Here is a 12,377-nt window from a genome sequence, read left to right as displayed (position 1 = left end):
GGGCATGTGGGCTTGTTGACTGCAGGAGCGACTCCCCGAAGTGCTGTCTAGAAACTGTTCCCCCGACAGAGACCGAAACAAGAATGCCAACTGCATTAAAACGCCTGAAAATAAGGGTTGGCCGAAAAGCTCTCAGCTTAATTCCAAACTCAGCTGAGACCTTTCTTTCCACCTTTTACAGTCAAGCCTCTAAACTCCTGGCTGAACTGTGCCAAAGAAGTTGGAGACTCATTATTCTTAAGAGGGAGGGTATGAGGGAATACGGGCAGCCGGCGTTCATAACACCAGGCGGTCTTCTCCTCCTTCCTGAATGACCTGGCCAATGGAAACCTGATTCTGTTGCCTTAGGAAACACTCCTTCTTGCACTCCATCAGCAACTCGAAATCCCGCCACATTTTCACCTGCTTCATATTGGGGCCGTGGCTCTCTCGCACAGCTTTTTGCTTCTCTCGCAGCTTCTGTTATTAAAAAAAAAGGACAGTCAGACCTGATGCTTGCGTATCTTTTCTGTCTTTGCAAACTAGTAGGGTAAAGGTAAAGGTTTCCCTTGCTCAAAAGCCAGTCGAGTCCGACTCTAGGGGTGCGGTGCTCATCTCCGTTTCAAAGCCGAAGAGCCAGCGCTGTCCGAAGACATTTCCGTGGCCATGTGGCCGGAATGACTAGACACCAAGGCGCACGGAACGCTGTTACCTTCCCACCGGAGCAGTACCTATTTATCTACTTGCAATTTCTTGCTTTCGAACTGCTAGGGTGGCAGGGGCAGGGGCCAGAGATGGGAGCTCACTCCGTCATGCGGCACCCGGGTCTCGAACTGCTGAACTACCGACCTTCCACAGCCTGCAGTTCAGCGTCTTAACCGACTGAGCCACCGCAGTCCTTTGCAAACTACCCCACTGCTAAAGCTTTCCTCTGCACAAGCAGTGACTGCTCCTTTCACTTCAAAAGCATCATCAGCGATTGAAGTGAAAGGGGGGGGGTCAGCTGTGGCTCTGTATGTGGCGCACAGCCCCCAAAGTAGTGCTGGCGGATTGGGGCAACTCGGGAATTGCGCACAGATAAACATTACATGTTAGTGTAACTGGTGGTTTTATGGCAATTCCACAGACGAGACGGCAGGGCTACAAACTCAAAGGGTATACTTGATTTCTGTTTGGAATGAACTGTATTAATTTTGGAAAAGTATTTACAAATCAGTCATTTCTTGTCTTGGCGATCTGCACCCTAGGGTAAAAGTCTTATTGAAACGAGAAAACCTAAAATTAAACTTTACAAGAAATTCTGCATAACAATGTGTGTAGCTCGATTTATACAGGGTAAAACTGGAGAGAAGACCGTTCAGAACAACAAATTGGAAATGTTTTCCAGTGTTACAGTGAACGTCACAAAAGACTAAAATTGTTTCTAACTCCACAAGGGTTGTCATCAGCGCAGTTACATCAAATGTGTCACCTTTTAAAAAGATACCAAGAACAACAGCTGGGAAATGTATTGTCTTCTGTCAGTTGCTTTTATATACCCCTTCAAATCTGAACTGGCAGAGTTTCATCTGCATTACAGTATCTTATCCCGGGGCTTTGTGAGGAATGTGTTGTTCACAAAAGTTAGTCAAGCAGATCAGGTATTATCTATAGGAAACTGATTTTGGAATGGTTTGTATAGTTTAGTTTCAGAAAACAACTCCCCACCACTAGAATGGAGCTTACTTGGGACTATGCATAAGGACCAGTGCAAACTACTGACATGTATGAAAAGTGAAGAAAGGCAAAGGAAAAAGCAAAAAAAATATATACCATTACCTTCCCCGAGTTTTCTTGTTCTGCGATCATCCGGGAATATTGTTCCCTAAAAAGAATAACGAATTTAACCACCACAATTTAGTATTCAGAAAGTTCAAGGCGATTCAGGTCTGGTGTAACTCTGACAGCACCCTCGTGAAACAGACGGAGATCACTATCCCTCCATGCCAGGAATTCTGTGGGAGATCAACCCAAGGGAGCCTGCATCTTCCTCCCACTGGGATTCCTGCACTGCCCCTACATCTCCTCAGCGGCCTCTGCCCCTCCCCGCCCGCGGCATTTCACGTCTCCTGGATCAGTTTCCTTTCTGAAGTGTTCAGAGTCAGTTTTTTCCTGCACACTTGGAGGAGTCTCCTGAAATTGCATAAACTCCAGCCTTGTCTGCGGATGGCTCCATTCCACGGTCCTGCTGTTCAGCATTTAATCATCAGGTTTGCTTTTAGGGTGAATAAACTGGGGGCCCACAAGAAAGCACGAGCGGGAGAGTGGAGAGGACAAATAAGTGGGAAAATTTCTCTCCAGGATACTGTAAGCTCTTAGGGCCTTGAGTTGTTCCATTTCCCCATCATTCTGTTTTCTTCCCTTTTTGCCATCGAGTCACCGCTGACTTATGGTGACCCCGGAGGGTTTCCAAGGCAAGAGATGCTCAGAGGTGGTCTGCCACTGCCTGCCTCTGCGTAGCCACCCTGGATTTCCTTGGTGGGTCTCCCATCCAAATCCCCTTTCAGCCCGCGCTTAACGGCCCTCAGCAGCCAGTGCTTCCTAGAGCATGCTCAAGCATTCCCTTTTTTAATTTACAAATTCCTGTGTTTTGAACACACAGGGAGTCCCTCAAGTATGCATTTTGCTGCCTAACTAATGTTTGTTTATTTATGCCATCAAGTCACAGCTGACTTAAGGCGGCCCCGTAGGGTTTCCAAGGCAAGAGACGTTCAGAGGTAGCCTGCCCCCACGTCACTCCCCAGGTATTCCTTGGAGGTCTCCCATCCGGACATTAGCCAGGGCCGACCCTGCTTCGCTTCTGAGAGCTGATGAGATCGGGCTCGCCGGGGCTATCCAGGTCAGGGCACCCTACTAGTAAGCACTGGATTCTCACCTTTGCCATTAGAGGGGACAAACAGGATTGAAAGAAGTTATCTGCGGAGAAACAGATAAGACGATTGGGAAATCTTCCTGTCCCGGGTACCACCACCTCTTAAGGGCATCAGCAGGCAAATTTCTCTGTGCCCCTCTATTCCCTCCCTTCCCTTTAATGGACAAGCCCGCTCTCTTCAGTATCGGCACCTGACACATCCTGCTCAGCTTTCCTCAGGCTGATCTTCCTGGTGATTGGTTCTGGTTTATCAGAGGATGCAAAACCTTCTACCTCCTCTGTGGGTGGGCGTCCTGCCCTATTGACAGGCAGACTCAGGTGGGGGCAGCCGTGTTGGCCTGAAGCAGCAGAACAAAGTCTGAGTCCAGGGGCACCTTTGAGCCCAACCAAGTTTAATCCTGAGTACAGGCTTTCCTGTGCACGCACAAAGAGCTTATACTCAAAAGAAAACTTTGTTGGTCTTAAAGGTGCCCCTGGACTCAAAAAACTCTACTCTTTTGATAGGCACTTGACTATCAAGTTTGCTATTGGAGGGATCCGTTGGAGGCTTCTGAAGTATTGTAGGAAGTCCCTCCCAACCCACATTTCCCCCTCTGGGATACAACAGGCCAGTTTCCCTGTCTCCATCTGCTCCCCCCGCCCCCCATCAACTGCTCTCGACAGGAGCACATCAAGTTCTCACTAGGCCACTGGGGGAAGGAACCGACTTTGTCCCCAAGTGGGGTTCGGAACGGAGTTTTCCTCAGTTCAACTCTGTCTGAAGCCCTGTGAATCTTCATATTGCTTAAGAGTCCTTAAGGTGGAAATACCTGCTCTGAAGAGGGCACAAAGGGCAAGGGATGGAAAAAGTGTCCGGATGAGAGTTGTATGGGGCAATAAGAGAAAAATGAGGGATCACATAGCCAAACCAAGTGTGCATTTATGTCTCCCTCCAATGCTTCAAGGCAATCCCTCTAAGCCATTCTGGGGCGTGAAGGTGGAATGGCATAGTGCCTGGTCTTGTTAGATCGCAGAAGCTAAGCAGGGTCAGTACCTGGAAGGCAGACCGCCAAGGAAGACTCTGCAGAGAAAGGCGGCGGCAAACCACCTCTCCTCCTCACTTGCCTTGGAAGCCCCTGGCTGCGGTGGCCATAAGTCAGCTATGACTTTTTGGAAAAAATATTTATTTTATTAGAACGTAACACACAGCTTTAAGCCTTACACATCACTTAACACACATAACTGATCAGGTCCAGTTTGATTTACCTGGATGTGAAAAGCACAGTAATAAAAGACTTCCCAGTGCATAGAGAAAATACTTAGATGACGTAATTTTTCATTACATGTCAAAACCTCAGTAACTGCACTTAAACAGAAAAAAACCCCAAGCCACTTATCGAAAGTATAGTATACAACCACCTACATCGTTCACGTCACCTATGACTCCACGACACTTTACATACACACAGAGGTCATTCTGATTCACCGACACCTGGGAGTCGTAACCTAGATCTCTGTAGGAGGAGGATTGCACTCCAAATTCGGCTGGGGGACTTAACAGGTTGATGGCTGGATCAGAAGGAACTTTCAGAACTGCTTGGGAGAGGAAATACACATTCTGGAAATCCTACTGGACAGACACTTATAGCTCTCCACTGAGGAAGACAGAAGATGAACCCCCCAGTCTTTGGGGTCTGTGCCAACCACTCATGCATTCCTACCCCATATGTTGCATGTTCTGGGGGGGAGATGGGATTTGTGCCTGGAACATGTTTTCCTCTGGCAGCCTGGGACATCCGTCTTTCTCACAACCTGCATGCAGCTGCTATAATCTGTCCCGGAGCCAAAGTGGCCTCAGTTGCCTTGAGAAAAATCATCTATTGATATCCCTTCCCAGCTCTTCAGGTCCTCCACTTTTGCCCCAAGGATACTTTTGGTTTGTTATACTGAGAGAGAGAGAGAGAGACCAGAAAATGAGACTTTTTTAACATCCGCTTTTGGGCTATTTATAATGATGCCTGGAAAGAATGTGGCTTAATTTTTAAAGTTAAACTATTTTTAGAGAATAAAATTAACTTTTCAGATTCCTCAGGACTGACTCCATGGAGCGGAGACGAGGAACAGAATTAGGCCATTTTTTGTCCATTCGCAAGCAGAGGTTTTGCTTATGGGTCGGCTGAGCTCCGTTTACATTCCAGCGTCGACAAAAGAGACACCCGAGCCCCGAATGCGTTCTGAGACCCTTGTCTTCTCTTTCCATTCTCCTGTTATTATTTTGCGGCCCATGAAGCTTCCGGAAGATCTTCTGTCTGGAAGAATTTGCACCCTGGATCAGCTTTTTAGGGAGAAGCGGCACTCTGCCGCAAATGAGCCAGAAATGAACAGCGCAGTCTCGGACACTGCAGGAACCGGGAGGCAGCTTTCTTCCCCAGGAAAGACAGGCATGCTGCTGGGAAGAATTCACGGTCTGCCCTGCCTCAACGGCCATCCCTTCTCAGTACTGGGGAAAGGCATGTGAGGGAGCTGGGCAGGCAGAAGCAGCAATGGAATATCCCCATGTTTGGGGCAGGTGAACAGACCAAGTCCAGTGTAGGTATTCAGAGGAGCCACAAACTCCAGTAGGCTGAAATGAGCAAAGCCTGGAAATAGTCCTGAATGATTGTTGAGGGGGTGGAGCAGAATCAACCTACAAAAGTCACACCCGGCCATCTGTCACTGTGACCTGTCAACCTGGAGGGTGGGGGAGGGGAGCAAGACAGCATTCCCTCTGGCCTGATGGCCATTAATTCCCTGTGCACCCCAAAGACTTCCTCCATGCTCTGCATTACAGGGGTGGAGTGAGAAGAACCCTGAAATCCTCAACAGTTCATTGCTCAAATCCTCCTTTGGTGGAAAGGCTGAGTGAGAGACCTGCTTTCTGACTGGGCCGTAAAACAAATGGTTGCTTCTGTGGCAGTAGAAAAGAGCAAGAGTCCTTAAAGCGCCTTAAGGACCAACAAAATATGTGGGAGGAGCTGCGGTGGCTCAAGTGGTTAAGACGCTGAACTGCAGGCTGTGGAAGGTCGGTAGTTCAGCAGCTCGAGACCCGAGTGTGCCGCATGACGGAGTGAGCTCCTGTCTCTGGCCCCGGCTCCGTTTGAAAGCAAGAAACTGCAAGTAGATAAATAGGTACCGCTTTGGTGGGAAGGTAACAGCGTTCCGTGCGCCTTGGTGTTTAGTCATGCCGGCCACATGACCACGGAAACGTCTTCGGACAGCGCTGGCTCTTCGGCTTTGAAACGGAGATGAGCACCGCAACCCTAGAGTCGGACTCGACTGGCTTTCGAGCAAGGGAACCTTTACCTTTAGGAGCTTTTGTGAGTCACTGCTCACTTCTTCAGGGCAGGCTGTGACCCACAAAAGCTCATCCCCTGCCACAAATTTTGTTAGTCTTTAAGGTGCTCCTGGACTCTGGCTCTTTTCTGCTGTTACAGACAGACCAACATGGCTGCCCATCTTGACCCTGCTTCTGAGAGACATTTTGAAAGAAGGAATGTCACGGAAGAAGCCGGGGTCATTCCTGTGCCGAGCCCAGATGCCTGCTGTGGAAACGGTAAAATCAGGAGCTGTCTGAAGTCTGGCAAGTTTCCGGGAGCAGCAGACTGTGCTTTTGTTCTGCTTTCTGTATTCTGCAGTTCGCCTCTTACATTTTCCTGTTCGCTTGCTTATTTGGGTGTGTGCAGAACAGAAACTTTTTATCATTTGTGTTCTGAGATACTTTTTGAGGTGTTCCCTCAAAGTCTTCCCAGTTTGTGGGCTTCCTAGAGGTAGGTGGGTGGCCCCTGTGAAAAGGATGCTGGCCTTGGGTCTGAGCCAGCAGGGCTCCTCTTACGTTCTTATCAGGGGAAGGTCTCGGCCTCAATGCCGGTCGGCCACTGTGTGAGACAGGATGCTGGGCTAGAGGGACCCTCAGTGGTATGATCCAGCAGGGATCTTCCGATGTTCTCATGGGTTGGTTGCTTAAGCTCCTGCTACCAACAGAAGGAGAATTCTTGGCTGGCCAATTCATATACGCAAAATGTCTAGGTGGTGGCAGAATATCCTCCATGAGTTTTTTTTTGGGGGGGGTGGTGGTTTCAAGAGGTTGAGCTGCTCACATGAAATCGAAAACGTGCGAGCCCAATGGCCCCAGAAAGACAGGGAACATGACAAAAGCCACAGATGCATACATGTGATCTGTTGGAACTGAACAAGCACCACACTTCTTTATGCAGAGAGTGATTAAAACGTGGAATTCACTGCCAAAGGATGCAATCTTGGCTACAAACATAGATGGCTTTAAAAGGGGATTAGACAGATTGATGGAGGACAGGGCGGTCAGTGACTACTAGCCATGGTAACTACAGGGAACCTCTGAATCCCAGAGCCAGGAGACAACATCAGGGGAAGGCCTAAGCCTCTATGCCCTCCAGAGGACCTGGCTGGCTGCTGTGTGAGACAGGATGCTGGACCACTGGTCTGACCCAGCAAGGTTCTCCTGATGTTCAGACAGATCCCCATCCACCCACCACAGAAAGAGAGGCTCCTGGCATGCCTTACCCCATCCCACTGCATTCCAGGCAAGCCCCAATGGCCTTAATATACATGTTAAAATGTGGGCTGAAAGATGGCTCTTGTTTCACACCAAGGGCAGATACTAGGGCTACAACAAACAGATTTGGCGTACAAAATGGGAAATGAAACACATGGCCAGTTAACCATGGAGCTGAACAGCTGTCATTATCTGGGTTTTGCCACCAGAGGCCTACTAGGCCCAGGGAGCCTGGCTAGCAGTAGGGGAGGCTGGGCCTACAAACCCCAGAAGGCTTTGGGAAGTTTTGATGCCGATTTTGACCAATAGGGAAGAAGAGGGTTGGGGAATCTAAGAACTGGTACAAGAGAAAAAGCTGTTCTTCTTCCCAGGAAACAGAGCCAGAAGAGAGGCTGCTGTGGGGAAGAAACCCTCATCCTGAGGGAAGGGTGAGTAGTCTAAGTCCACTTGAGATAGTGAGCACGGGACAGTATATATGTAGACGCGTTAGGGGATTTGATTTGTTTTCACCCACTTACTAATATTATTCTGCACCTTGTTGTTTGACCTTCTATAAAATAAACTATTTTCCTTGTACTCTGCCTGGTCCTCACGCCTGTTATTCGGCCAAAAGGGAGGTCTGAAGGTCTTGGGAGGGTGCTCTGAGCCTTCTCAAGGGATCCTAAATCCAGAGTGGTGGCAGTGTCAGCTGACACCCCACCTGAGCCGCGACACCAGCCTTAGCTAACTTCCACGCTACCTGCTCCCCTGTTCCAACTGGGGCTCCAGAGCCTTTCTGCTTCTCTTGATATCATTCAGATTCCCTACACAGATAATGAGTCCACTGCAAACAATGAAGGAGATGTACTTTGCACACTGCCCTTGGCTGCCCCTCAATTTAGCTGCCATAAACGGGGACTCGCAAGATAAACAAGCATTTTGTTCTTCCAGGACATTTGCATTTCTCTTTGTAGCCCCCTTTCTGCCAGCAGAGGGTCCTGAATGGACTGTAGCAAACCCAGAGCACCTGCATCGAGGACTGAGATGATCTCTGTAGTAAGCATGAAGCAGCTCTGCGCCTCTGCGGGGAGGCTGTTTACTCCAGAGGAACTCCAGGTGGCCAACTCTGGTTCAACGGCTCGTGATGCAGCCTCCCTTTCTGGAAACTCTTTGGACTACCTCAGGACTGAGGCTCCCCAGCACATTTACCTAATTGCCTTTCTTCTCTCCTGGGGATCGGGAGAGACGTACATCTTCATCTCCTCTTTGGCACGCTGGAGCTGCACATCCAGAATCTAAGAAAAAAACGCTCACAAGTTTAGATGGAAAGTACGGGTCTGGCTCAAACAGTCTTCTAACACGTAACAAATGTTTATTTTGCTTGGACTCCATGAACATTTCTGAAAGGGTCACTTTTCAGCCCCTCTCTTTCCTCTCAATAATCGTGGTCTGTTTATTTATTAACAACGAAAAACCCTGCACAGATCCTCCAAAGTGGAGATATTCTCTGTCCATGGTGGCGAAGAGAAGTGGGAGGAAGGTTCATCCCCACTCCTTTTCCATGAGACGAGACGAGAGGGCCGCTGAAGCCATACGGGGAGGGGGGAAGGGGAAGCGTGCTTGTGCAGGGGAGAACTCCAGCCATGCCTGGGGCTAGTACAGGCACATGCGCTTCCCAGGGATGAAATGCACAGAAGCTGCAAAGATGAACATTACCCTTTTCATGCAGTTGGTATGATGGTAACGGCTTTCCTCCTGCCCACACTCCTCACAAAGAACTTTCACTTCCTGAAAGAGAAGAATCACAAGTTGATGGGCAGCTTTGCAGAAAGGTCTTGGGTTAAAGGCACTAGCCCTCGGCTTCATTTGCAGAGGCCCGCGATTTATACAGATGTGTAGAGAGAATTCCCTTTAGTTTCCTTCATTCAAGAAGGTGGCAGATCCATTCAATTGGGACAGATACAGGCCAGCATTTTGCCCACATCTGTGCGGCAGTCGGGACAGCACAGACAAGTGACTCACCACCACGCACAGGCCAGGGTAAGTATTTATTTAGGATGTTATGCCACCCACCTCTGCAGGAACAACCCCTGAGGTGGCTTACAAAACAAAACAAAAAACAATAAAGATGTTGATTAAATTCCACCTTAAAAATCTAGCCCAGCATAGAAAACACAAGACCATAAAAACAGACACCTCAAAATAACAGGTTTATTTTGTCTAAAAGCCTCTGAGGTGCTATGTAGACTTCCTTGAACACATGAATGAATAACAGTTTGCAGAACCAGCCCCTTAATCAAAAGCCGGGGTGAACAGAAATGCTTTGGCCTGAGGCCTGGAAGGAAGCCACGGGGTGCTGGGCGGGCCCTCAAGGGGAAAAGGGCATATGTCACAACCCATTCATTTTTATTTACGTTATTTCTCGCCCGCCTTTCTCACGGCGACTCCAGGGGGTTTACACAGAGTGAGTCCGTACAATCACCAGAAAAATGGGACATTCCAGTAGCGAATGCATCCGGATTTTAGAAGTCTGGAACCACCAGAAAGGACTGCGGGACAGCAGAAGGAGTCACGTGACACATTAAGCGGTACAGAAATTACATAAACAGGATCCTACTTCACAGAGTGACAGAGTGGGAAGGGGCCGTAGAGGCCATCCAGTCCCACCCCCTGCTCAATGCAGGATCAGCCTAGAGCACCCCTGGCAAGTGTTTGTCCAGCCGCTGCTTCAAGACTGCCAGGGAGGGGGAGCTCACCACCACCCCAGGCAGCCATTTCCACGGTTGCACAATTCTTGAATGTAAAAAAGTTTTCTCTAAGATCCAGCCGGGACCTTCCCGCCCTTAATTTAAACCTATTCTTCCTAGTCCCCTCCTCTGCTGCCTACAGGAACAGCTCCCTGCCCTCCTCTAAGTGGCAGCCCTTCAGATACTTTAAGAGAGCAACCAGGGCCCCTCCCCCCACTTCTCGTCTCCAAACTTGCAATAAGCGATACATAGCAGTGTAGACCAAAGTCCCTAATCAATCATCCAAGTAAGTTTGTGAACATTTTGCTACAGTGCAACCCTATTAACCTGCGCAGAAAAGCAAGATGCCACTACTGAAAAGGCCCTGTCTCTGGCTGTTACCCGCCTCGTCTCTGAGGGCAGGGGCACAGAAAAAAGGGTGTGAAAGGCGGATCTTAACTGGCAGGCTGGTTGTTCAGGTATCCTGGCCCCAAGCCGTTAGGGCCTTAGAGGTAAGGACCCAGCCCTCTGAGTCAGCCAGTGCAGAGTCTTCCACATCCCCTGTACTCTTCCGCTCCCCAAGGAACACCTGTAGGGTCAGGGAGCCCAGCCATGGCTGCTATGCAGTGTGCCAAGAAGAGGAGAAGAGATTGGATTTATACCCCGCCCTTCACTTGGAGTCTCAGAGTGGCTTACAAACTCCTTTCCCTTCCCCTCCCCTCCCCACAACAGACACCCTGTGAGGTGGGTGGGGCTGAGAGAGCTCTTGACAGAAACTGCTCTTTTTCAAGGACAGCTCTAACAGAGCTTGTGACTGGCCCGTGCAAAGGCCAGACGTGGAACTGCCACCTCCCTTCCGCCATCTTACCTGTGCCAGGGCAGAACGGCTGCTCTCCAGCCCCGCTGCGCAGCTATCGTACTGGGTTTTTTTCTCTTCGCAGGCCTGAGTTAACTCCTGGAAAGGGGGGGGGGGCAAAAGGGCGCGTGAGGCACAGCACAGTCCAGTCAATCCCACCCTCTCGCCTGTGGCGCCTGGTGCACAAAGGGGCCGGCAGAAACCACACGGATACCCCACGGCTGGGGTCCAGCTTCCGGGGAACCAGCCCCACGTGCGTACTGCGACACAGTTTGCATCCTCACCCACAGATGGACGACACTAGTAACTCGCTCAACACTGTGGCATGAATTGTGACGTCGCTGTATCCCCCCGCCCCCAAAACTCACCAGGGCGTTTTAAAACGTTTGAACTGACATTTACTTATTCCGATCATCCCTTACAACTGAGCACTCTAACAAAAAGAAAACGACCACTGAGGTGGTGACGGCTGGGATTTGAGGGTGTGCAGATTCTGTACCCTTCAAGAAGCAGAGGGGCCCTGCGGCCTCTGCTAAAGCTGGCTTAAAACAAAAGGGGGCTTGATTTTAGACACTCTTTGAAAGCACCAAGGACCGAGCAAGAGATAATGGGCTCTCCTGCTTCACAACACTCCTGCTTCACAACACTCCGTGGGGACTGGCCTCTCCTGTTTCACAACACTCCAGGGCATTCTGCACGCTTCATCCTGTCTGGCGCATGTCCCACTTCAGAGCCAATCTGGGAGAAAAAATCCTCCAAGTGACACAGCCCAAGAAGGCAAGGAGCAGACAGGGCTGAGCTCTGCTTGCTTCCACGCTGCCTTTTAGTTTTAAAAAACAGAAAGAGAGATTTCCTCCACTCCACTTACAACATGGACACATGTATACAGGTGGATCCCCCCATACGGTCTGGCCCCAAGGAAGGGCGGGAGACACACCCAACAGACGCTTACAGGGCAAGAGACGCTAGGAACTTCTGCCAGACAAGCCCCCGCTATCATAAACCTTGGTACCCTTTTGCAGGATCAGATCCAGACCTTGCGTCCCTCTTTCTGGGACCTTCCTTCCTCCACAGCCCACCTGCCAGACCGTGTTAGATGATCGGGGGAGAACCTGGGAGGTGACGACTGACCCAGTGCTTGCTCCCATCCCCTGGTCATTAGAAGCCGGCTGCCTCTGAACAGGAAGGTGCCACTCTTAGGGCCACTCTAGAGTTGGGCTGGGGTTTCTCCAACTCTCCTTTCCCCCAGTCGGACGGTGGCTGCTAGCAACTAATTTCCCAGGCACTACAGGGGCCTGCTTTGGATTGATACTGTAGTGGGTCGGGGGGTGGGTGAGAGGCTTTCGCATGTGTTGTTTTTCCAATGCAAAATGGCCC

The 12,377-nt window shown here is 49.9% G+C and overlaps 1 protein-coding gene across 1 annotated transcript in view; it reads right to left on the bottom strand.

Moving 5' to 3' along the window:
* Window positions 1-6: 6 nt before the first annotated feature.
* The window catches only part of IFT81 (intraflagellar transport 81), a 67,333-nt gene continuing 54,962 nt past the window's right edge, over window positions 7-12,377 (bottom strand). Inside the window, exons 14-18 of the mRNA XM_015417677.1 lie at window positions 11,013-11,099; window positions 9,135-9,206; window positions 8,628-8,713; window positions 1,798-1,843; window positions 7-459 (exon numbers count right to left, since the gene is read on the bottom strand). Of these exons, the coding sequence (XP_015273163.1) occupies window positions 277-459; window positions 1,798-1,843; window positions 8,628-8,713; window positions 9,135-9,206; window positions 11,013-11,099 (474 nt within the window). The 3' untranslated portion in view covers window positions 7-276. The remainder of the gene's footprint in view (window positions 460-1,797; window positions 1,844-8,627; window positions 8,714-9,134; window positions 9,207-11,012; window positions 11,100-12,377) is intronic.

The sequence above is a fragment of the Gekko japonicus genome, unplaced genomic scaffold, assembly GCF_001447785.1.
Source record: "Gekko japonicus isolate JY-2015 unplaced genomic scaffold, Gekko_japonicus_V1.1 scaffold64, whole genome shotgun sequence".
NCBI lineage: Eukaryota > Metazoa > Chordata > Lepidosauria > Squamata > Gekkonidae > Gekko > Gekko japonicus.
This window is presented reverse-complemented; position numbering and strand designations above follow the sequence as displayed.